Source organism: Vulpes vulpes, chromosome 16 (assembly GCF_048418805.1).
Source record: "Vulpes vulpes isolate BD-2025 chromosome 16, VulVul3, whole genome shotgun sequence".
NCBI classification, from domain to species: Eukaryota; Metazoa; Chordata; class Mammalia; order Carnivora; family Canidae; genus Vulpes; species Vulpes vulpes.
The window spans coordinates 62,488,730-62,512,204 of record NC_132795.1 but is presented as its reverse complement, the minus strand read 5'-3'; the positions used below and the strand labels follow the sequence as shown (position 1 = coordinate 62,512,204).

General features: G+C 39.7%; 1 protein-coding gene and 1 pseudogene across 18 annotated transcripts in view; both read left to right on the top strand.

The window, feature by feature from the left end:
* TXNRD1 (thioredoxin reductase 1) overlaps positions 1-23,475 on the top strand; it is a 120,219-nt gene that overhangs the window by 27,385 nt on the left and 69,359 nt on the right. For 5 of the 18 annotated variants that reach the window (XM_072741389.1, XM_072741404.1, XM_072741399.1 and 2 more), the window contains exons 2-5: positions 2,887-3,059; positions 3,697-3,770; positions 4,996-5,073; positions 8,091-8,151. In XM_072741389.1, the coding sequence (XP_072597490.1) occupies positions 5,041-5,073; positions 8,091-8,151 (94 nt within the window). In that variant the 5' untranslated portion in view covers positions 2,887-3,059; positions 3,697-3,770; positions 4,996-5,040. The remainder of the gene's footprint in view (positions 1-2,886; positions 3,060-3,696; positions 3,771-4,995; positions 5,074-8,090; positions 8,152-23,475) is intronic. The other 13 variants (XM_072741403.1, XM_072741391.1, XM_072741387.1 and 10 more) reach the window with 3 other exon arrangements.
* LOC112929037 (ATP synthase F(0) complex subunit C2, mitochondrial pseudogene) lies at positions 15,904-16,331 on the top strand (annotated as a pseudogene).

The window sequence follows — 23,475 nt, the reverse complement described above, 5'->3', positions numbered from 1 at the left end:
AGATCGAGTCCCACATCGGCTCCCTGGAGCCTGCTTCTCCCTCTGCCTGTCTCTCTTTCTCCCTCTCTCTCTCTCATAAATAAATAAAATCTAAAAAAAAAAAAAAAAAAAGTCAAGCTTAGTAGAGATAACCATCGTTAACATTCTTGGGATTAGCAGATTTTGTTAATACTTTGTGCAAATATTGGTCTGAGTACTGTGTCAGTATGGCACACTAGTTAAAGGCAAGGGTTCTACTCTTATATTCATGGTCAATTTATTTTTGACAGAGTTCCTAAGACATTTCAATGGGGAAAGAACAATGTTTATAACAAATGGTGCTGGGACAACTGGATATCTACATGCAAAAGAACGAAGTTGGACCCCTTCCTTATACCCTACACAAAGATTAACTCAAAATGGATCATAGAACTAAATGTAAGAGATAAAACTATAAACTCCTGGAAGAAAATTATAGGAGTGAATCTTTGTGATTTTTGATTAAACAACAATTTCTTAGATACAGCATCAAAAGCACGAGAAAACAAAATAGATAAGTTAGATTTACTGAGTTAAAAATGTCCGGGCTTCACAGGACATCATCAATTAAAGGGGAAAAAAACCCTATAGAATAGGAGAAAATTTTCACAGGTCATATAGATAAGGGATTTATATCCAGACTATATGAGGAACTCTTGTAACTTAGGGGTGTTTGGCTGCCTCAACAGTATAGCAGGTGACTCTTGATTTCAGGGTCATGAGTTCAAGCCCTACATTGGGTGTGGAGTCTACTTAAAAAAAAAAAAAAACTTTTACAATTTAGCAATAAAAAGACAAATAGCCCAATTAGAAAGCGGGAAAAGGATCTGAACAGACATTTCTCCAAAGAAGAAATATATCTATATCTTCTATAGATATAGATATATAATCAATAAGCACATGAAAAGTTGCTCAGCATTATTAGCCCTCAGAGAAATACACATGAAACTACAATGAGACACCACTCCACATCCACTAGGATGGCTCAAATCAAAAAGTAAATAGTAAGTATTAGCAAGGTTGTGGAGAAATTGGGGCCCTCATCCATCACTGATGGGAATGTAAAATGGTGTTACTGCTTTGGAGAACAGTTTGATGATTCCTCCTAAGATTCATACTCCTAGGCATTTACTCAAAAAAAAAAAAAAAAACAAAAAAACTGAAGATAGGTATTCAAAACCTGTGCACAAATGGTCATAGCAGCTCTGTCCATAACACCCAAAAAGTGGACACAACCTAAATGCCCATCAACTGATGAATAGATTTAAAAATGTATATTCCTACAATGGAATATTATTTGACAATAAAAAAGAAAGCACTTACACATGCTACAGCATAGATGAACCTTAAAAAATATAACAATAGGGATCCCTGGGTGGCGCAGCGGTTTGGCGCCTGCCTTTGGCCCAGGGCGCGATCCTGGAGACCCCGGATCGAATCCCACGTCGGGCTGCCGGTGCATGGAGCCCGCTTCTCCCTCTGCCTGTGTCTCTGCCTCTCTCTCTCTCTCTCTCTGTGACTATCATAAATAAATAAAAAAAAATTAAAAAAAAAAAAAACAATAAATTACAAAAGACTACATATTATATAATTCCATAGAGTAGTTGTTGCCGAGGGGAATAAGGAGAAGGGCTGGGTGGGGGAAATGGAGAGCAGCTTCTAATGGCTACAGGGCTTCTTTTTTGAGGTGATGAAAGTGTTCTAAATTTGATTGTGATGATAGTTGCCCAACTTGAACTAAAAAAAAAAACCATTGAATTATATACTTTCCATTGGTGAATTCTATGGTATATAAATTATATAGCAATAAAGCTGGGTTTTTTGAAGTATGGGTTCCAGAGAATTAAGATGTACTTTGAATCTCAATTCTGTCACTTACTGTGGGGAAGTTGCTTAACCTCTCTGAATCTGTTTCCTTATTTGCATAAATGGGGATGATGGTGTTTACATTATGATATCCTTGTAAAGATTAAATGAGATGATGCATGCAAATATCGGATACTCCCTGTCTAGTTCTGGGTAAACATTAATATCAACTATGAAGATGATGAGGAAGTTGAAGAATGGGTAGTTCTTAGACAAGCAAAAATGAGAGGAAATAACTTGTGGAGTAGGTAATAAGGGTAGGATCAAGCTTGCCTTGCTTGTGGCCCTGGAGAAGATAGCTAGTTTAAAATATTTACAAGCCAGAGGTAGCAATCTCTCCATGTTTTTTGTCTGGCTATGATGCCTGAGATGATAGTGGTGTCATGTGGGGTAACATACCACTGAGTTGGGTCATGTGTGCTAAGGTGCCAGTTTGGGCTGCCACAGAATCCTGGGGAGGAAAACAGAATCTGAAGTCATTTTTTAAAAATCTTGCTGTGCCTGTGGCCTGAAGATCCTGTTTCTGCTTGTCCAGAAGTTAGCTAGAGGGAAAGGAATGAGCCTTGATTTGAGTTGCCCATTCCAGTGCTCCGAGCAGGGTTGTGTGAGAAGGGGATGTAGTCTCTGAACTTTGGCCCCTCTGCATTTATAACATGGGCAGGGTGGGGGTGAGGTTATATGTGGCCCTCAATATCCAGACCTGTCACTTAGTTTCCTGCCTCAGGAAGTTTCAGTCTCTTCCTTTTTTTTTTTTTTTTTTAATCAGCCCCCAACTAATCTCGAATGTAACAAAAACAAATTGGAAATATCCAGTGAGTTGCCAGGAGTCTCCGGTCAGATGACAGAATTTAATGTGTAATCCACCTTAGAGTCCTTCCTCAGACTCCTTATTTTGGTGGTTGGAGCTAAAATTGTGAGGCTTGTCGAGTAAACTAATATTAGGAAATGCATCATCATGTTTTCCTTTCTGATAATTACCATCTTTGCTTCCATTTCTTCTAGCTAAGGACCATTTCCCTTGTCAGCCTTTGCCAGAAAACCCAGCCATTGGTGTGAGCAGACCCTCAGGGTCCACCAGCACAAGCCTCTTGGACCCCAGAGCCCGGCTCAGGGCCTATATAGATAGCCACCCTGTAGTCATTGTCAGCAAGTCCACATGCAAGCGCTGTGCTGAGGTAAGCCTTCAGCCTCTAGGAGCTGCAATAAACTGCTGCCTTAGAGAAGGGGTTTGCGTGGTTGTAAGTTGCTTCAGAAACCTTGGAGGGTGATGCTTTGAGAACAAAAGGTTGCTTGAGTAATCTCCTGAGCTTTCCAAAATACTAGATACTTTCAGGTAATCAAGGGTCAGGCAAAGTCGGGGTGGGAACTCCCAGACCAGGTGATTGGCTGCTCTTTTAGGCACTTCTACAGAGAATATTTCCTAGGGGCTGTTACTTAACATATTCCTAAATTTTATTAAGTATCTCTTCATGCTCATCATGAGGAAAATGACTTCCCAAAGAATAAACTGTGCTTCCTACTTGGTTCTTAGAGAAAAGGTCAATGATCACAGCCACGGAGAGGGTTGGTTTAGTCCTCCCTGATTTAACCACAGAATGATGTCGAGAATTAATAGACAAATCTGATCAGGTGCTTTATGGGAAGGTTGAGGATGTTTAAATGTCACTGAAGCTTAGCTTTAGATTATACTCAGTGTAGCTCCAGGACTTGACACAGTGGATTCTTAAGTGAACATAGCTGACCTTCTGTCAGGGTTCACCTGTAATTTATTAAGTTCAATTTTCTCTGTTTATCTCTTGATTTATTTTCCAGCTCTCAAGGAGACTGAACTCAGAAGCCTTTATATTCTGGAAGCCTTACACAGAGACAGGTTTCTTGGACTCCTGGTGTGTGTGTGTGTGTGTGTGTGTGTGTGTGTATGCGTGCTTTCTCTTGTAAATAAAAAAAGGGAAAGTGGGCAAGCAGTGGAAATATTGAAAGTAGGCAAAACCTTTCATGTTTGTTTCTCATCCCAACATAGTCTGCCTCAGTGTCACCTGGGGCTTCACCTCTATTAACATCATCGTGGAACCTTTCGTGTAGTCCATCATGTTGGGAAAAGGGTTGTAAAGAGGTAGGAGACACAAGTTCCATCCCCAGAAGGTTTAATCAAACTGAAAAGGCAGACGTTGGCCTTAAAAAGAAAAATGATCTGGAGCACCTGGGTGGCTCAATCGATTAGGCACCAACTCTTGATTTTGGCTCAGGTCATGATCTCAGGGTCCTGGGATGGAGCCCTGCTTTTGGGCTCCGTGCTCAGTGGAAAGTCTGTTTCTCCCTCTCCCTCTGCCCTGCCCCTCCCCTGCTCATACTCTCTGTCTCTCCTCTCTCAAATAAATAAATAAAATCTTGAAAAGAAAAGAAAAATGACCTAAGGTAAACCATTAAATTCTAAATCATTAGCATAGGCAGTAAACATTAGAGAATTTGGAAGAGGGCTGGGTATCAGAAATCCCCTGCATAATTCCCGTCCTCTGGGAACTTCTTTTGAGGCTCTTCTCCCTTGTTTGTGCAATCTGTAAAATGAAGGGCTTGGACTAATTGACTATTGAGATTCCTGTTAGTTCTGAAATTATGGAGTTGTCTAAAATTTTCTGTTTCCAAATAATGGTCAGGTGCCTGAACTCTGAAGTCGGAGTTTGAATCTTGCCTCTGTGACTTATTAGCCATATGATCTTGGTTAAGGTTTTTATCTATTGTGCATCAGGTTCCTCATCTGTAAAATATGGGTAATAATACACCTATCTCATAAGTTTGTTGTGAGGATCAAATTAGCTAATATTTATAGAAGCCACAGAACATGCCTGGCACATAGTAAATGCTATATAATGTTTTTTTGATTTTTATAAAGATTTTATTTATTTATTTGACAGAGAAAAGGAGAGAGTACAAGCAGGGAGAGAGGAAGGCAGAGGGAGAGGAAGAAGCAGGCTCCCCGCTGAGCAGGGAGCCCTGATGTGGGGCTTGATTTCAGGACTCTGGGATCATGACCTGAGCCTAAGACAGGTGCTTAACCAACTGAGCTACCCAGGTGCCCCTACATAATGTTTTTTTGTTTGTTTTTAATAAAAGAACTACTTGCCCTTCCTGTTTTCCTAACATGACTTCCAACCTTGGATGAGATCTTCTTTCATCAATATTGAGCCTCAGGTAGGTGGAAATCAACAAATACCTGATTCTATTCCTACTATAGCTACTCCTATTAAAAAGTGGCTATTTTTTTCCCTAAACTAACAACTCCCTTCAAAACTCTGTGCACCTGGTGGTGTAATGGAAGAACACCTGGATTTGAAAGGGCTCAGTTCTCATTCTGTAAATCAGCTTCCTCAACAGTAAGACTGACAATGCCGCCTTATCTGCTATTCTTGTTTATGCACAGCTTCCTTATGAGGACCAGTCATTTTAGATCTATTTGGAAGCCTACAGTACTACACTTGTATTAGGAGCCACCATTGAGTGTTTACTATGTGCAAGGCAATGTTTGGTCACTCTAGTTGTATTTTAAAACACTACTAAAAAATTGGAAAATTGCATTTTTCACCCTGCTCTAGTCCTGCAGCAAAGGACTGGGCTAGCCTGGCCAGGATTGCTAGTAGTGATAGGCAGTTTCATTGCATGTTCCCTACAATCGCCCATCTCTTTGACCTATAATTATTCTTATTTCTACACTCTTTTCCCTGAATTCATTTCCTAAGTCTCCTCCCTGACTCTGAAAAGACAAAACTTTTTTTTCCTCAATTAAATATGCTCTAGGAATGGTGAACATTTCCTGTAAAATTTGTGGTAGATCTTGCATATTTATTGTGTTAAAATGCAGGGTAATTCTGGCAACTTTATTTAATGTCATTATCTGAATAATTCCTGGATATACCAGGGCTTTTGGACAAATATCCCCTAATTTTACCTTGACAAATACCAGTTCCTTAGCTTTTCTGAATATGTAATATATAAGCTATTCTCAGATTTGTGCCAATTAATATGGAAATTAATTTTCAACGCCTTTGTGAAGGATGGTTAGGTGTCTCTTCTGGTAAAAATAGTGATTTTCTTGAGGGTACAACTTCTATACTTGGCTGTTCATGGTTTTTTTATTTTAATTTTAATTTTCTATTTTATTATTTTTAAAAGTTACCTTGAAGTAGCATTTCCCCAGGTTATTTCCTTCAGTTTTTTTTTTTATTTCCTTCAGTTTTGATTTGATTGTCTAACAGTTGTGAGTAAATCAGAATGGAGAAACTTCAGTTTTATATCTGCACTTAGTCTAATGAATATATATTTCTCTCTGAGATGAGTAAGTAATTTGCATTAATTCAAATTGAGAAATGCCCGCAAAGAAATGAACTTCTACATAAGTTAGTTTCCCACTTATTGCATAACACATTACGGTGTGTGCTTTGCTTTCATCCTGCTGTGATGGCTGGGTTTTAAAGTGCAAAGATAACTTCCTATCTCTTCAGAAATGTGATATTTATTTCTTACGGATATTTCAATGGGAAATTAGATGTATGAAGTTGGAATTAGCAAATGAAGTCTCATATAACTTATCAATTGCCTGACACCCAGATCCACTGCCATTTCTCCATAGTGTGTATATTTTATAGGCAAAGTTGACCATCCTTTACTTCTACCAATTAGAGTATTCTGGAAACCGGTGCTAATGATATTCAATACAGATCTTTAATGTTGTACTGTGGATCAATGAGAAAGTTTCATCAGAGGTTTCTGTTTGTTTGTTTTTAAGATTTTACTTATTTATTTGTGAGAGACACAGAGAGGCAGAGACACAGGCAGAGGGAGAGGTAGGCTCCTTGTGGGGATCCCAATATAGAACTCCATCCCAGGACCCCGGGATCACAACCTGAGCCGAAGGCAGATTCTCAAGCTCTGAGCCACCCAGGTGCCCCTCATCAGAGTTACAATAACCTACCAAAGAGTTTCTTGAAGTAGGGTCATGTGTACTCTGGAATCTAGAGCTTATATTTTCTACATTTCATATATTGTCACATGTTGATATTTTTAGGAGCTTTTTTTAGGATTACTCTCTATATCTGGAAAATTGTTTTTATAACAAACTGCAAATGGTTTATTTCTAAAGTTAAGTGGCTAAGGAAGCCTTAAGAGCCCATAATTTTATGTGTTTGTCCTTGTTTATTTTTAGTCTTAGAAAATGAGCATTGGAATAGGAATTAACTTTTGTCCAGATGGTCTCTCAGCTGTAGCTTTCTTTGCCCTTTCCTTAAAGTCCCTCTTTACTCATCTTATCACTCTTCCAAATGATTCTTATCTTTTTAACTGTATGTTGCCAGGGGGAACTGAATTCCTACTGGGGCACAGAAGCTGCTCAGAGGAGTGCTAAGAGGAGGGCCCTGAGACTGTGTGCATGAGCTTATTCTTCCATTTTTATCAAAATATAGTCTTTGGTCCTATAAAATTGAAAATTTCTTTCAACCTGCTGTTTCAGTAGTTACATTAGAATGGGATAGGAATACATTCTCTAGATTGGTAATTTCTATCAACCCCAAGCCATAGTTCAGACCTTTTTCATTTTATTGTAGAAGCTGGAGGAAATGTAGTTCTAAATTTTCCTGAAGCATTAATGACAAGCTATTGTGTCTTATTTATAAATGTCATTTTACAGTCCCTTTTATCAGTAATTTGTTATTTAATGGCACAAATTTGGCAAAAGGAACTCTTTATCTTTCCAGTAAATTTTTTTTACCATTATAGTTTGTGTAATATTGAGCATATGACTTCTGTAATTGATGTGTTGGTTGAGGTTTACTTGGCCAAAAAATAAATAATACTTTGACTATTGCAGGATGTGTTTTTTTGTCTTAGAGTTTCCACATATGTTTTGGAAATATTAAATATGACAGTGCATTTTTAAACATGGTTAGTAGTAAACCCATTTTATAGTGGGGTAGATGGAGTCACTAAACATGTAAAATGTATTTTATGAAGCTATCTGAGGTGAATCACTGAACATGGAGTAGAATCAACATACTTCAAATAGCCATTAAGTATCATTACTGTCAACAACAGGGAGAATCTTGTGGGTTCTATAAAAATGGGCTGGTAAGTTTGCAAAGGAGAAGCCTGATTAAAGAGGAAAGTAAAAAGCTGGAGAGAAGACTCTTGAAAAACAATTCTCCCCCTTGTTTTTTCAGGTAAAGAAGTTATTTGAGTCGATGAGTGTTCCTTATTTTTTGCTCGAACTTGATCAAGCAGGTAAGATTCTACTGAATATGTAAAATACATCTGGTGACTGTGCAGTTTATTTAATCTAGTTTGTCTGGTTTTTATTTTTCTCCTTTGAAGTTTTTATTGTTTAGGGAGCTCTTTCCAGTAGATCTCTCTTTTTTTTGACCATTTAGCCAGGCCATTCCAAGGGACTAACTGTATTTGCTTTTTGTCTTTACCTTGTTTATAGCCTTTATATGAGCTTCATGTTGAAATCATTTTTCCTATTAATCCTGAGTCTAGTTACAGATACAGTATTTTCTGGTTTCATGGTAACTCTTATTTTTGCAAATTTGCCACCTTTCCAATAAGTCATACCAAATAGTATTTGAAAATAGAAGAAAAGAGACTCAACTATAGAGATGTGATAATTGAGGTAGAAAGTTCATTTCTAGGGTCAAGAGGAAGGAGGTAGTTGTAGGACAGAAAATTATTATTCTAAATAATTTTTTAAAAGATTTTATTTATTTATTTGGGAGAGAGTGAGAGCATGAGCAGGGTGGGTGGGCAGAGAAAGAGGGAGAAGCAGACTCCCTGCTGAACAGGGAGCCAGATGCAGGGCTCCATCCCAGGACCGGGGGAACCAGGACCCGAGCTGAAGGCAGATGCTTCAGGCGCTCCTATTTGATACTTCTAAAGACAGATTCCCTAACACAGAAAGAGACAAAGAGTATGACAGAAATGCCAAAGGCAGATGGGAGATCAGTAAAGGCAAGTGCCAACTATTCAGACATTTTAATTCTGGCAACACTAATCAGACAGGCAGTTCTTTCCCTTTATTTTGGATGTGGCAGTGGATCTACAGATCACAGTTGGGAGCTCCCACTCACCCCATGATAAAGTCCTACCTCAGAAAACCTGAAGGACATGAGCTGCAATAGGTTTGACCTGAACCAGCCTCTGTAGTTGAAAGATGGGAGTCTCTTCCTCGATGAGAGAGCTGATGATCCTCTGTGTCCTCACTTGCTGCTTCCTCACACAGAATAAGCTCTCTTCCTTCCCATGCCAGGCAGTTTGTAGGAACAGATCAGGATTTATTTATTTTTTATTTTTTTATTTTTATTTTTTTCAGATCAGGATTTATAGACTAAGGTAGCAGTTCTCAAAATGTCTGCACACCCCTGGGGTACCTGTGATTTTAGAGGGATCCTTAAGCTCAAAACTGTTTTCTAATAATGTTTAAGATGTTTACTATTTTACTGTCTTGATATATTTTTTTAAGATTTGTTTATTAATGAGAGAAAGAGAGAGAGGCAGAGACACAGGCAGAGGGAGAAGCAGGCTCCATGCAGGGAGCCCGATGTGGGACTTGGTCCCGGGTCTCCAGGATCAGGCCCTGGGCCGAAGGCAGCACTCAACTGCTGAGCCACCCGGGCTGCCCCATCTTGATATTTTCATTGATGGTGCAAAAGCAGTTGTGGTGAGGCACCTGGGTGGCTCAGTGGTTGAGCATCTGCCTTTGGCTCAGGGCATGATCCAGAAGTCCTGGGATCGAGTCCACATTGGGCTCCCTGTGAGGAGCCTGCTTCTCCCTCTGTGTATATCTCTGCCTCTCTCTCTCTGTGCGTCTCTCATGAATAAATAAATAAAATCTTAAAAAAAAAAAAGCAGTTGTGGGTAAAAATGCATAAAGTGTTTTTGTTGCATGAAGCACAATGGTTGTCTCAAAGAAAAGCACTTGTACAATTAACAGTTTGCATTGCAAAGTGAACTAGCTGCTTTTCTCATGAAATACCATATATACTTGAAAGAATGACCAGCAGTCAAATTATTCAAATGATATAGATTATTCAGAGCTGGGTATTTGACAGACATTTCCCCTCAAATGAACAAAACGAGTCTGTCACCTAAAGGTAAACTACTGACAATATTTGTTGTCCATGATAAAATTTAAGCTTTCAGGTGAAAATAAGAAATTTGGAAGCTGTCCCTGGCATGTGAGCTCAATAGCTTTTCAGTATTTAGTGAATGAATATTTTCTGAATGATCAATGTATGATCTTACAGAGTTGTTCATGGGTAAAAGAGCTATTCAAAGTTTTGGTGCAGTATCAAGGAATATCTGCAATTATCTGAAAAATCTACTGAATATTTCTCTTTTTTCCAACTACTTGTCTTTGTGAGAGTGGGTTTTTTTTTCATATACTTCTACTACAACAACATATATTACAATATATTGAATACAGAAGCAGATATGAGAATCTGTCTAGTATTAAACCAAGCAGACAAAAAATTGCAAAAATATCAAATAATGCCAACTTTTCATTATTTTTTGGGAAAAATACAGTCATTTTTAATTAAAGGATGTTATTTACGTTAACATGTAACAGGTTTACCAATTTTAAGAGAATAAATAAATATTTTAAAAATGTCTTGGTTTTAATTTTTAATGTGGTAAGTTTTAAAAGCTATAACCCATATAAACAAAAATTCTTTGAAGTCCTCAATAATTATTTAAGAGTATAAAGGGCTACTGACACCAAAAATTTGACATCTTGAGTTCTAAGGCAAGTAGGAAGAGTGTGTATCAATCTAACAACATGGGAGGCATCTGGCTGGCTCAGTTGGAAGAGCATGAGACTATCTGGAGGTTGTGAGTTCAAGCCCAATGTTGGGTGTAGAAATTTCTTAAATTAAAAAAAAAAAAAAAAAACTTTAAAAAAAACAAGCAATTAAGAACTTTGGATTCTACGTGATTTACCTGTCTCCAGCACAGGAGGAACACTGTACAACATATGCTGGGCCTCAGAACCAGCCACACAGGAGAGATACATGATCAGGTTTGTGATGGCAAGCAGCTTGTAATTACAAAGCTGGAATTGCTGCTGTGGTCTCTAAGTGCTGGTTTTGTGAATGAACAGTTTCTTATCTGTTTTGGCTTGGCTCTATGAAGAACACTGCCCAGGCATTATTTTCTCACCAGTCTTGGCTACCTAATCTCCTCAGCTCTTGGATCACAGTAGATTCTCAAAGAGCCAGAGGGTCATTTGGTAGGCAGGGGTGTTTGGTATAGAATGAAGTGGGTGCATTTTTTCACCCAGCATGTTGAGTATTTGCTGCATGCCAGGCTCTGTACTAAGCACTGGAAATATAGTAGGGAACTGTGCTCTTGTCAAGTTAGACTTGCATTTCCCCCCGCTCACAAAAACCCCCTCCTCTTCTTTTAGAGTTGAATGTCTGTGGCAGCCAGTGCAGTGTGCTATCTGATGGGGCTGGTAATGGAGTGCTGCACACAGAGTTCCTGGTAGCAGTAGTATGATCTCTTAAGGAAAATCAAGAAGGGAAGCTCTGTTGTCAGGAACCTCCCCTCCCACCCTGACAGTTTCTTCTTCCTTATTTTGGGCTATATTTTGGACAAGTCTATATAAATTAAGATTACTATTTGAGAACCATCAAGATCAACTCAGATCTACCAAGATTGGTACTGGAGAAAACTCAGCACCTGGAAGGCATGGCATTAGCATCTGTGTATGGGCAGCGGTAATGGGCATAAATGTTTTTCCTCCCTGTGCCAGGGGCTTATGCATATCTTCCTACTTAATCTTCAAAATACCGTCAGTGAGGTAGGTGTACTATCACCTTCTTATGATGAAGAAACAAAATGTAGAAAAGTATTAATATAGAGGATGTATGGCTTGCTAGTGAACCCATGGGTAATTCCTGGTCCCTCCCCTCAGTTTCCTCTGATTACATCCTCAGAGGCTGTCATGACTCACCCTATCTGCCTTATGTATGATGTATGATGTTCATGGCATTGATACTATGATGGGTGTTCCTGGATGGGACAGTGACTTATTGTGACCGGAGGTTATGCAACCTACCACTGTGATAGCTGCACCTTAGCTATCCTGTGGATGAGCTGTCATTCACAGGGCTTGTTGGTCTGTGAAACCTCTCTCTTGGACTTGGGTATCTGCCCAGTGGCTTCGATCCGAGGAACAGACAACATCAGTGTAGTCATTTTAATCTGGTCTGGAAGCTGCTGCCGCTCTTCAGCTGTTGATATGGAAAACAGATGTAAGGTTTGAGAGGACTCATGTGGTAGTTTGCCAGGATGTATGTCTGGATGCCATATGTCACTCACTGGCTTGGGGGTTCTGATGGGTATCATCCTTACCCTGGCTGCTTATGGAGGGCATAGCTTTAATGCCCTTACCCAGAGGGAAAGGAACCAACCTTGACTTAACACATATTTGAGTTATATTGATGAACTTTTTTTTTCTCATGTCTGTGTTTCACATCTCTCTTGCTTAATCCTCACACTGACCTTGTGTGGCTGCTGGATTTAATTCTGCTTTACAAGCAAGGAAGCAGATACTCAGCATTTTAGTAACTTGCTCAGTGTTGCTATGTCAAGCCCAGGCTTGTCTGGTTCCCCAGCTGCCTCTTCAGGGATTGCTTTCTTTCTTTCTTTCTTTCTTTCTTTCTTTCTTTCTTTCTTTCTTTCTTTTTTTTTTTTTAAGATTTTATTTATTTATGGATGAGAGACAGAGAGAGAGAGGCAGAGGGAGAAGCAGGCTCCATGTAGGGAGCCCAATGTGGGACTCAATCCCGGGACTCCAGGATCATACCCTGGGTGGAAGGCAGGCGCTAAACCACTGAGCCACCCACGGATCCCCAGGGATTGCTTTCTTTAAACAAATAAAAACCCCTTACATGCAGAGGTACCCTAGCCCAGCTCAGACCTTACCACTTTAGGTACCAATGCTTATTCATTCAACAGATGTGCTTGGGCACTGATTTCTGTGCCAGCCACTGCAGGAGAAAAAAAGATGAATAAGGCACAGTCTCATTCATTAAGATCATCCTATTGGCTTGCATCTGCCTCCCTTCTAATTTCAGTGTGATCTGGTACCTGGAGAGGCTGCAGGATCACAGAGTACTTGTAAGAGCATGTTGCACAAGTGTTTTCCTGATAGAAAAAATGTGGCAAGTAAGGAATTTGTAGTTGTAAACAAAACAAATTAGAAAGCATCCTGCTTTGTTCATTTAGAGTGAATCTAGTGAGTACCTGGCAGAGAGAATAATAAGAGATGAAAGTGGAGAAATCAAGAGGCTTGACGGTAGAGGAAGTGGGGGTCCGTAGGAGATTGTTCTTATTTCAACGAATGAAACTCAAAATGTTCTTTTTTTAAAATATTTTATTTATTTATTCATGAGAGACACACACAGACACACACAGAGGCAGAAACACAGGCAGAGGGAGAAGCAGGCTCCATGCAGTGAGCCCGATGTGGGACTTGATCCCAGGACACTGAGATCATGCCCTGAGCCAAAGGCAGATGCTCAACCGCTGAGTTACCCAGGTGTCCCTCAAAATGTTCTTTAGACATTTTGATTTTGCCCATAAAAAGGTTCATTTTAGAGATTTTGTAGAATGCAGTATAATAAAACACAAAAACCACATATAATTGCATCCAGGAGAACCACTATAAATATTTTTGTATGCCTTTTATGTATTCTGCGTTCTGTTCTGTTATGTTAAGATGTTTTTGCATGTTATTAAAAGTTTTTAGTGGGCAGCCCCGGTGGCGCAGCGGTTTAGCACCGCCTGTAGCCCAGGGCTTGATCCTGGAGACCCTAGATCAAGTCCCGCATTGGGCTTCCTGCATGGAGCCCGCTTCTCCCTTTGCCTGTGTCTCTGCCTCTCTCTCTCTCTCTCTCTGAATGAATAAATAATCTTAAAAAAAAAAAGTTTTTAGTAATCTTCCCAGTTGCTATAAAATAATAGTCCATATAAGATTTTTATTTAGGGGATCCCTGGGTGGTGCAGCGGTTTGGTGCCTGCCTTTGGCCCAGGGCGCGATCCTGGAGACCCGGGATCGAATCCCACGTCAGGCTCCCGGTGCATGGAGCCTGCTTCTCCCTCTGCCTATGTCTCTGCCTCTCTCTCTCTCTGTGACTATCATAAATAAATAAAAATAAAAAAACCCCCATCAATTTAAAAAAAAATTAAAAAAAAAAAGATTTTTATTTAGCTATTCCACTTTGGTTGGACAAATAGTCAATTGCTGGTGTTTTTGCTATTATGGGATAATAGGTTAGAAATATTTTTCTTTGTACTAAATTTTTTGTTGTATTTAGAATTCTTTTCATAGGATAGATTGCCAGAATCAATACCTGGATCAGAGTATTAACATTTCTAAATTTCTAGAGCCTTTTAAATGATGTGGACTAATTGTTAAACTCCACAGATTCAATGAGTTTTCCCTGTATTTAGTGAGTATTAGAAATAATAAGAGGTTTTTAAAAATGATTGTTTGCCAATTTGAGAGATAAAAAAGTGTCATTTTTTTTTGTATTTCTTTGACTATTAATGAGGCAGTTTTTTCTATATGTTGTAGCACTTTATCTGCATTGTATTTCATTTATTGTCCTTTATTATGTGAATTATGTGTTCATGCTCCTCATGTAACAGTAATGATACCAGGAAACCCTTTTATAGCAATATCTAGGAGCTACTGCCATGGCCAATGTTAACTAGTTTACACAGTTCTGTGAAGCCGATATTTCTATTATCTCCATTTCACAGATGAGGAAATTAAGGTACAAAGAGGTCAGACAACTTGCTCAAGGTCATAAAACCAGACTTACTGCTGAACTCTGTTCTAACCTCTGCTGATGATCCTGTAGGTCCTGGTGCTCCTCCCTAACTTCCACACACACCCCTCCCCCACCCCCAGATTGCTTTTTATACCTGTTTCCATGCAGTTTGTGGAAGTAACCACTGCACTGATTGCACCGCTTGTGTATGCTTTGCTCTTAGATAAAGAGCACAGAGAGGACAGAGACCAGTGGTCATGTAGCATTCACATAGGAATCCATATACATACACCTCTATTCAAGTCCATTTCTGCTTTAGAATGAATACGAGGTGGGTGGGAGAGCTGATTATCTATTTAAGAAAACAAGTCACACATCTTATGAAAGGATTTCTTTTAAGTAAGAAATAAAAAATACATTTTCCTATCACACAGACCTAGGTTCAAATCCATGCCAGATGGAATAATGTTGTTCCTCTGTATGAGTTGTAAGGATTAATAGGAGATAATGTTTGTCCCTTAAGTACAGAGAACAAACTAGTAGTTGCCAGAAAAGGGGGAAGTGGGTGGGGGAGATGGGTGAAATAGATAAAGGGGATTAAAACTATACTGAGTAATGTATAAAATTGTTGAAAAAATTATATTGTACACTTGAAACTAACATAAGTGTACGCTAATTATACTTAAATAAAAATAAATTTAGAAAAATAAAAATAAACAAAATAATGTATATAACACATCTAACATAGTGTTCAATTACTGTCCTCTTCCCAATGTACTTAGGTAAGAAAAAGTTAGGTTAAGCTTTTTATGAAGCAAGATAAAGCCAGACATACATTCTAGTAAATTGTTGATTCTTTTCATTCTTTGAACAAATGTTGGAGGGCCTGCTCTTACACATAAATGATAAGAGTTCTGCCCTTTGTGGACTCTATATGTTGTGGGTTATTAGTCACAGGCCACAGGCACCACAGGTGCAAAGAGGGCTCTTTGCTTCTCTGAGCCCTTGTTTCCTCATCTGTCAAGTAGGGGATCTAATGAGATGTATATAAGAACACCTAGCACTGACACACACTCAGTCCTTAGTAGTAGATGCTAACTCATGTAATATTTTGCAGCCATTAAAAAAGATTCACAAAGCTCCCTATCGTCTCTGCCCTGGGAGCAGCTCTCCTTCTACATCCCCTCATCTCCTGAAAATGTACGCCTGTGCAAAGTTTGTCTCCACTGCCTTCTTGGTCCGGAGCACCTCTCAACTGTTGAGCTGATGACTGTCTGCAGTGGTGCTAAACCCACCGGAGACACTGACAGATAAGAGCCTCAGCAGCTGGGCTGCCCCACATCCCCTGACCTCACATATTTCTAGCTGCAGCTTCTGAACCAACGCCATTTCAAGGGACATTGACATAGCAGCCCCAAGTTCATTGGGGCTGGGGCTGCCACTGGAGGGATGGCAGGCTCTGGGGCTGGAATTGGGACTGTGTTTGGGAGCCTTATCATTGGTTATGCCAGGAATCCCTCTCTGAAGCAACAGCTCTTCTTCTACGCCATTCTGGGCTTTGCCCTCTTGGATGCCATGGGGCTCTTTGGCCTGACGGTGGCCTTTTTCATCCTTTGCACCATGTGAAGGTGTCCTCTCCACCTCTCATAGGTCTTTCTCCCCTGTCTTGTCTGCTCTGTATGTTCTTTTTCCTATGCCTCCCCAGGCAGCCTGGGGAGAGTGGTTGGCTCAGGGTTTGACAGAGGGAAGACAAACAAATACTATATTCATAAGAAAAAAAAAGTTTTTAATAGCATGGGGAAATTTTCTATACTATAATACTTAGTGGAAAAAAGCAGAGTTTAAAATAGTTTTTATAAAATAGTCCCATCTTGTTTTTAAAAGTATAGGAAAAGGACTAGAAAGATATACTAAATATGAATAATCACTCAACTATTTGTGCATCTATTTTGCTAGTGCAATAGGCACTGAGGAAATACAGGTGAAATGATGTGTTTCTTTGTCAGGGAAAAGTTTGTTTTTTTAAGATCTTATTTATTTATTCATTAGAGGGGGGGCAAAGGGGCAGAGGGAGACGGAGGAAGAGAGAATCTCAAGCAGACTGGACCAAGTCTCTGCCATTATGACCTGAGCCAAAATCAAGGGTTGGATGCTTAACCCACTGAGCTACCCAGGCACCCTAGGGAAAAGGGTTGTTTTTGTTTTTGTTTTGAGGAAAAAGCTTTAATAAGGGAGACAGACAGTCACAAAGTAGTGTAGGATGAAGTACAGAAAGAAGCCAAACATGCTGGTTTGATTTCTGCTACAAAGAATGGAGGATTGTGGTGGTATTCATTGAGAGAGATGGGATTTAGACTAAGGAAGATGATGAATTTGGTTTTGGACATATAATGATTATCCAATGTGGATATATAGGCTGGTTGGTTTATAGGTCTGCATGAGCGGGAGATACAGATTTGAGAGGGTTTAATTTCTAGGTGAAGTGAATGAAGAAGAGCACTCAGGGAAAGTCTGTGAGTGAAGCAGGAGACTTAGATCTTTTTTTTTTTTTTTTAAGATTTTATTTATTTATTCATGAGAGACAGAGAGAGAGAGGAAGAGACACAGGCAGAGGGAGAAGTAGGCCCCACGCAGGGAGCCCAATGTGGGACTCGATCCCAGGACTCCAGGATCACACCCTGGGCCGAAGGCAGACGCCAAACCGCTGAGCCACCCAGGGATCCCCCAGGAGACTTAGATCTTGATCCAGAGAGTAAGATTCTGAAGATTCTGAATGATGTTCTTTTTCTTCCTTTGCTTTATTTATATATATTTTTAAACATCCTATAATGCAAATGTGTTTCCTATAGTGTAATATAAGTGTTTTAGTTAGTTTTTAGTTTGGTCTCATGTGACAACAAACCCAAAATAACAATGGCTTATACTAGATATAAGCTTAGTTTTCTCTCACCTAAAAGAAGTCTAAATAGAGTAGTCTGTCCAGGACTGGTGTGATACTCCACAGCGCTGGATCCAATATTGAGTCCTCCTGTATTCATGGCCCATACTCCTCAGCATTTGTCTTCCATCTAATGTCCCAAGATGGGGATTCAAACTACAGCCATCAGTTGAAATAAGAGCTGAAGGAGGACTTGCCTTTACTATTTAAAAACATTTCCTGAAAGTTGCACTTGATAGAGTTCTTATGTCTTACTGACCAGAATTTAGTCACTTAGCCATATATATGGTGAAAGGAGACGGGGAAATGAAACCTTTATTTGGGGAGTCAAGTACACAGTTAAAAATCAAGAGTCCAGTTAGTGATGCTAGTTCATCTTGGTTTTGCCTGCAGAATAGCTGAGGTCGGTTCACCTGAAGATTAGTATAATAATTTCCATATAAACCATACATTTATCTCCTATTTAAATCACAAGTATAGAGGCACCCTGCTATGGTCATTATATGATGGTAGTGAGGTGGGAAATATTTTGCGGTCTTAGAAAGGCCAGTGGCTGAAAAAGGACTGAACTAGAGGCCTGGTGATCTCAATGTCTAACATTGACCAGGACTTATCAAGAGGAGTAGGAGGTAGTCCAGCTTTGTCCATTACAACATGGCCTCAAAAAAGTTTCTGAGAATACTGAAGATTATTATAGATATTGTAAATCTGTAGATAAAGAAGTTCAGAAATATTTTAGTAGAGAACTATATAATGTTCTCATTTGTCTTTACAGTGGAAAAGTTAGTCTTACTACATCTATGGTTATAAATGAGACATAGATCACTCTCTGTTCAAATCAGGGTCTGGATGATAGTTACCATCCAGGGAGATCCAAGACCACTTCATGAGGTGACACTAACCCTCCACCAATGACTTGTGGTCATCAACTGTCTGGAGATTCTGGAATTTGGGCTCTGGGAAAAATTAGAGGCGAATGTTCTTCTCAATATCAACTACCTAATAGGGCTTAAGAATTTAGAGGTTAACAATGGTAATAAACTGTATGGCTCTTCTTTCATCTGTAGGATCTAAAAGCTGTTTACCACTGTTAATTAATACTTATACAACCCCTAGTGGTAAAGGTGGCTGATCTCCAGTTTTTTCAGACAAGACATCTGAGAGTTGACTTCAAGAGAGCCTGTGTCTCCTTAGGTTCTGCTGGCTGGTGGTTTTCTACATTAAAAACATTTTCTTTCTTCTAGAATTGAGATGAGACACCAAGAGACCTAAAACAAATGGAGTGCAGAAGGGGACTATTTCTGCATGCTCTAGTGTGTGTACATTTTGTGTGTATGAACACTCAATATGAGATGCATGTACTGATTCTTTTAGAAGTTCCTCATGTCATTTGCATTTCTTTTAGCAAGTTGTTTAAGGAAATTACATTTTTCTTCTGGCAGGTAAAGAACAAGTTCTGAGTAATATGGATAGATAGCCATGGAAAATGGTGTTCTTAGTCATAGATTGCTAATTAAAAGAAAGATGAATAGGTTGCCCCGTTGAATTAAGTTTTGAATATCATCTAGTGCAACACATTGTTGATGGTTACTATGAATAATTTGTTAAAGGAGGAAATCCAAACTCTTAACCACTCTGTGTTCTTCCTAGATTTACACCATGCATAAAGACATAATGATGATAATAACGCAGATATTGAATACCTACCACATTCTGAGCCCTTTACATCTGATTCCCACTGCCACACCATGAAGTGTAGGTGCTGTATTTATCACCATCTTACAGATGAGTAAACAGAGAGGGAACAGAACTTGCCTAAGGGCATGCATCTTGTGGGCAGAAAAGCCAGGTTTATGTGACTTCAGAAGAAGTGTGCTGACTATTGGGCCATACTGCCGGTAGAAAGCTGAATAAGGCTGTGGGGTCAGTGACATATTTAAAAAGAGGAGACATGGATGTGTTTGAAGGCAGGAGGGCTTGAATGGTCCTGGATAGAAGAGAGGGAGAGGATGTTTAAGGGATGTGGGGTTCCCTAGCACCGCCTGGAATTGGGATAGGTTGTGGGGCTCTGGTAAAGGTAGAAGTAGAACAATCCTCAGCCTTCTGAGATTGCAGTCACGTCTAAGAATAGAGAACTGCAGTGAAGAGGAGATGTAGGAGGGGAAGAAGCTTGTACCTGATAACCTTGAGGCCTTAGAGGTTGTGCTGGAACTGCTCCTATCAGCTTGAGACAGCCATTGTTAAACGTGGAGGAATTCTGTAAGCAGGTTGATAGCTAGAAATCAGCCAAAGTAGGAGTATTTATACCACAAAAATTGGCAAATGCTACAAATTCAGCCCCCACCCCCAAGCTGGTTTACCAGAACTCTTTGAACTCTCTTCTCTACTTCATTAACATTTGAAAGCCTGCTGTACTGACAGTTGAATTCAAATCTCAAATGCAAGCTACTATGGGAAAGGCACTGTGCCAGGTACTGGGGCTACAAAGACCAACCCCTCAGGTAAAAAATACCTTAGCAGAGAGAATAGAGTAGGAGACATAAATTCTGCACTAGCTGCCAGAACTTGCTTGGGCCAGTCACTTAACCTTGCTTTTCCCATCTGCAAATAGAAATGGTAATACACATCCCAAAGGGTTATTGCAATGATTAACGAGAACATGCAAAGCTCCTGGCACAGAAGTACTCACTAAGTGACCATTCTGAGCACGGCAGACATGTAAACAGTTTTAATGTAGATCGATATAAGAAATAAAAGAAGGACTACTTCTGTGTTTGATCAGAGAAGGCATCACAGAGATCATGGTCCCCACCCCCCCAAGCAGGATTTTGAACTTTTTTTGAAGTTTTGAAGTTTTCAGGATTTTGAAGTTTTCATCATGCTTCATGGATGAAGTCTGCCCTGATTTTTGTCAGGAAGTTAATTCCTTTTTTTTTTTTTTTTTTTGATTTATTTACTTGAGAGAGAGCTCGAGCAGGGAGGAGAGTGAGAAGCAGACTCACTGCTTTAAGCAGGGAGCCTGACATGGGACTGGATCCCAGGACTCTGGGATCATGACCTGAGCTGAAGGCAGACATTTAACTGACTGAGCCACCCAGGTACCCCAGAAAGTTAATGGTTTGTTTCTTTGTTTTGTTTTTGTCCCTATAGCATGTTGCTTTTGCCTGTTTTTGGCTCCTACCTCACTATATATTATTGAATTGTAATACAAACAATGAATTTGGAGATAGGCACACCTGGATTTATATCCTAACTCCAACACACCTGTTTTGTGATCTTTGGCAAGATTCTTAAACTTCCTGAAATCTCAGTTTCTAGTTTTTAATATGGTGTAACAGTTAGATGATTTTTGAGGATTAACTGAGAATGTAGAGAAAAGAACCAGATACTTAGCTGTCTTGTGAACCCCAAAGTGAACCCAACATATAGTTTCATCTCCTCTTATGCTTCTGCGTCTCCTATAGGACACACCATTTCTTTCCTATGGCTGTGTCTTTGTATGCATTGCTCTCTCTGCCTAGAAAACATTCTGTTCAAGAGGTAGAACAGCATCGTGGTGATTGCCAAGGATTGAGGGTCAGTCTCAGCTCTGCTGATTGTTATTTAGGTGGTTGTGGGCAAAATAATTACCCCTTCTATACCTCAGGTTTAATTTGCTTAAATGTAGGTTGCCCCATGTAGGCAGGATCCAGGGTTATTTATGCTCATCACAGTGTTCTCAGTACTTAAAACAGTGCCCACACAGCACACATTGCAATTGCTCAATAAATATTTCTTGAAACATTCAAGCACTAAAATATTCTCAGGCATTTCTCCCACTCCTATTACTTCTACCTTTATTATTCCTCAAGATATGGTTCGGTATCATCTGCTTTTTGAGGTCTTTCCCAATCTTCCCATACCATTATTTGCTTTCTCTATTTGAAGTTGATGGATGACCTCCACATTTTAAGCACCTACTATGTTCCAGGCACACTCTTAGGCATATTACAGATGCTATTTCATTCAGACCACTCAGTAAGTTCTCATTTATTATCCCTGCTACCCTCTGGGATAGATCAAGTTCTAACTTAAAGGGCAAATTCATCTTTGTAGGAGGACTGAGAACCTACAGGAGTTGCCATATAAAAGTCTTTTTTCCTCTCCTCTATGGAAAAGATGGAATCCACAAATTAACTAGTATTCTTCCCATTTTACAGATTGAGTTTTTCAAGAAATATTTATTGAGCAATTGCTATGTGTGCTGTTTTAAGTACTGAGAACACTGCGGTGAGCATAAATAACCCTGGATCCTGCCTACATGGGACAACCTACATTTAAGCAAATTAAGCTTAAATAAAATAAAAGCTTCAGATGTGCAATTGCACTAGCCATATTTTAAGTGCTCAACAGTCACATGTGGTTAGTGGGACAGTGACAGTGCTGGTTGGACAGTGCTGATACAGAACATTTCCATCATAGAAAATTCTGTTGAACTGTGCTGTCCTAGAGGGAGGCTGACATTGATCAAATAATCATCAGTAAAAATATAGCTGCAATTGTGATAAGTAGCAAAAAGAAAGAACACATGATAACACAGGAGCATTTCATCGGGGGAGGTGACCCATGTTGATGGCTTCCTCAAGGAAGACTTGCTTGAACTCAGATCTGCTGAACCACTGGCAGTTAGCAAAGCCCCAGGGTTAGGTAATTAAAGGCTAAAGGCTGGGGTATAGAGATGGAGGGCAGGTTTGGGTGAGATAGAGAGGTAGAAAGACCACAGAAGGTCTTGGAGAAAGGTGATGAGGGAGCTAGAGGCTGAGTATCTGGACAGTCTAATCACAGATAGAGCCTGGGTTTGACTAAGTCTATGCTGCATCATAGATGCCTGTTCAGAGGACTTTGTAACGACCTCCTCTCATTGCTTTCCTCTTTGAAAATTGCCAACTCTCCCTCAGCTAGATTGTTTTTTTTTCCCAACATAAATACATGTTCTAATAATTTCCTTCTTAGACAAAACTAAACAAAACACCTTCCTTGGTCCTTTATCCCTCTTCATCTACTTTCCCATGTTTCTGTTTTTATAGCTATACTCACTACCTCCATGTCCTTTTTTCTGTTTCTTGTTCAACCTCCTCAATCAGGCTTTCTTTCCTCCCTCGTTTTCATAAAAATCAGCAATGATGCCCAAGACTCAGTTTTTATCTTGGTGTATTTCTCAGCAGTATGTGGCATAGTTGGTCTTCCTCCTTGGAGAGCACTTCTTCCCTAGCTTCTGAGACACCACATTCTCTTGGTTTTCCTCCCACCTCCCTCCAGTTTCTTTTCAGGCTCCTTTGCTGGACCCTCATCCTCCTTTGCACTGTGCTAGGGCTCAGTCCTGGACCGTCTTCATTTCTTTAGCTATATTAATTAATTCCCTGGGTCATTTCATCTAGTCCCATGTGTGATGGTTACTTTATGTGGCATGTTGTTTGGCCAAACACCAGGGTAAATGTTGCTGTGTGAAGGTATTCTTTGATGTGATTAACACTGAAGACAGTAGACTTTGAATGAAGCAGGTTACTTTCTGTAAGGCCACTGGGCTTCATTCAATCAGTTGAAGGCCTTAAGAGAAAAGATTGAGGTCTTCTGAAGGGGAAGGAATTGAGATTGCCTTGAGACTCAAGACTGCAACATGCTGCATTTCCAGCCTGCTGGCCTGTCCTATAGGTTTTGGACTTGCCAACCCTCACAATCCTGAAAGCCAATTTTTAAAAAGATTTTATTTATTTATTCATGAGAGACAGAGAGAGAGAGACAGAGACAGAGACACAGGCAGAGAGAGAAGCAAGCTCCATGCAGGGAGCCCGA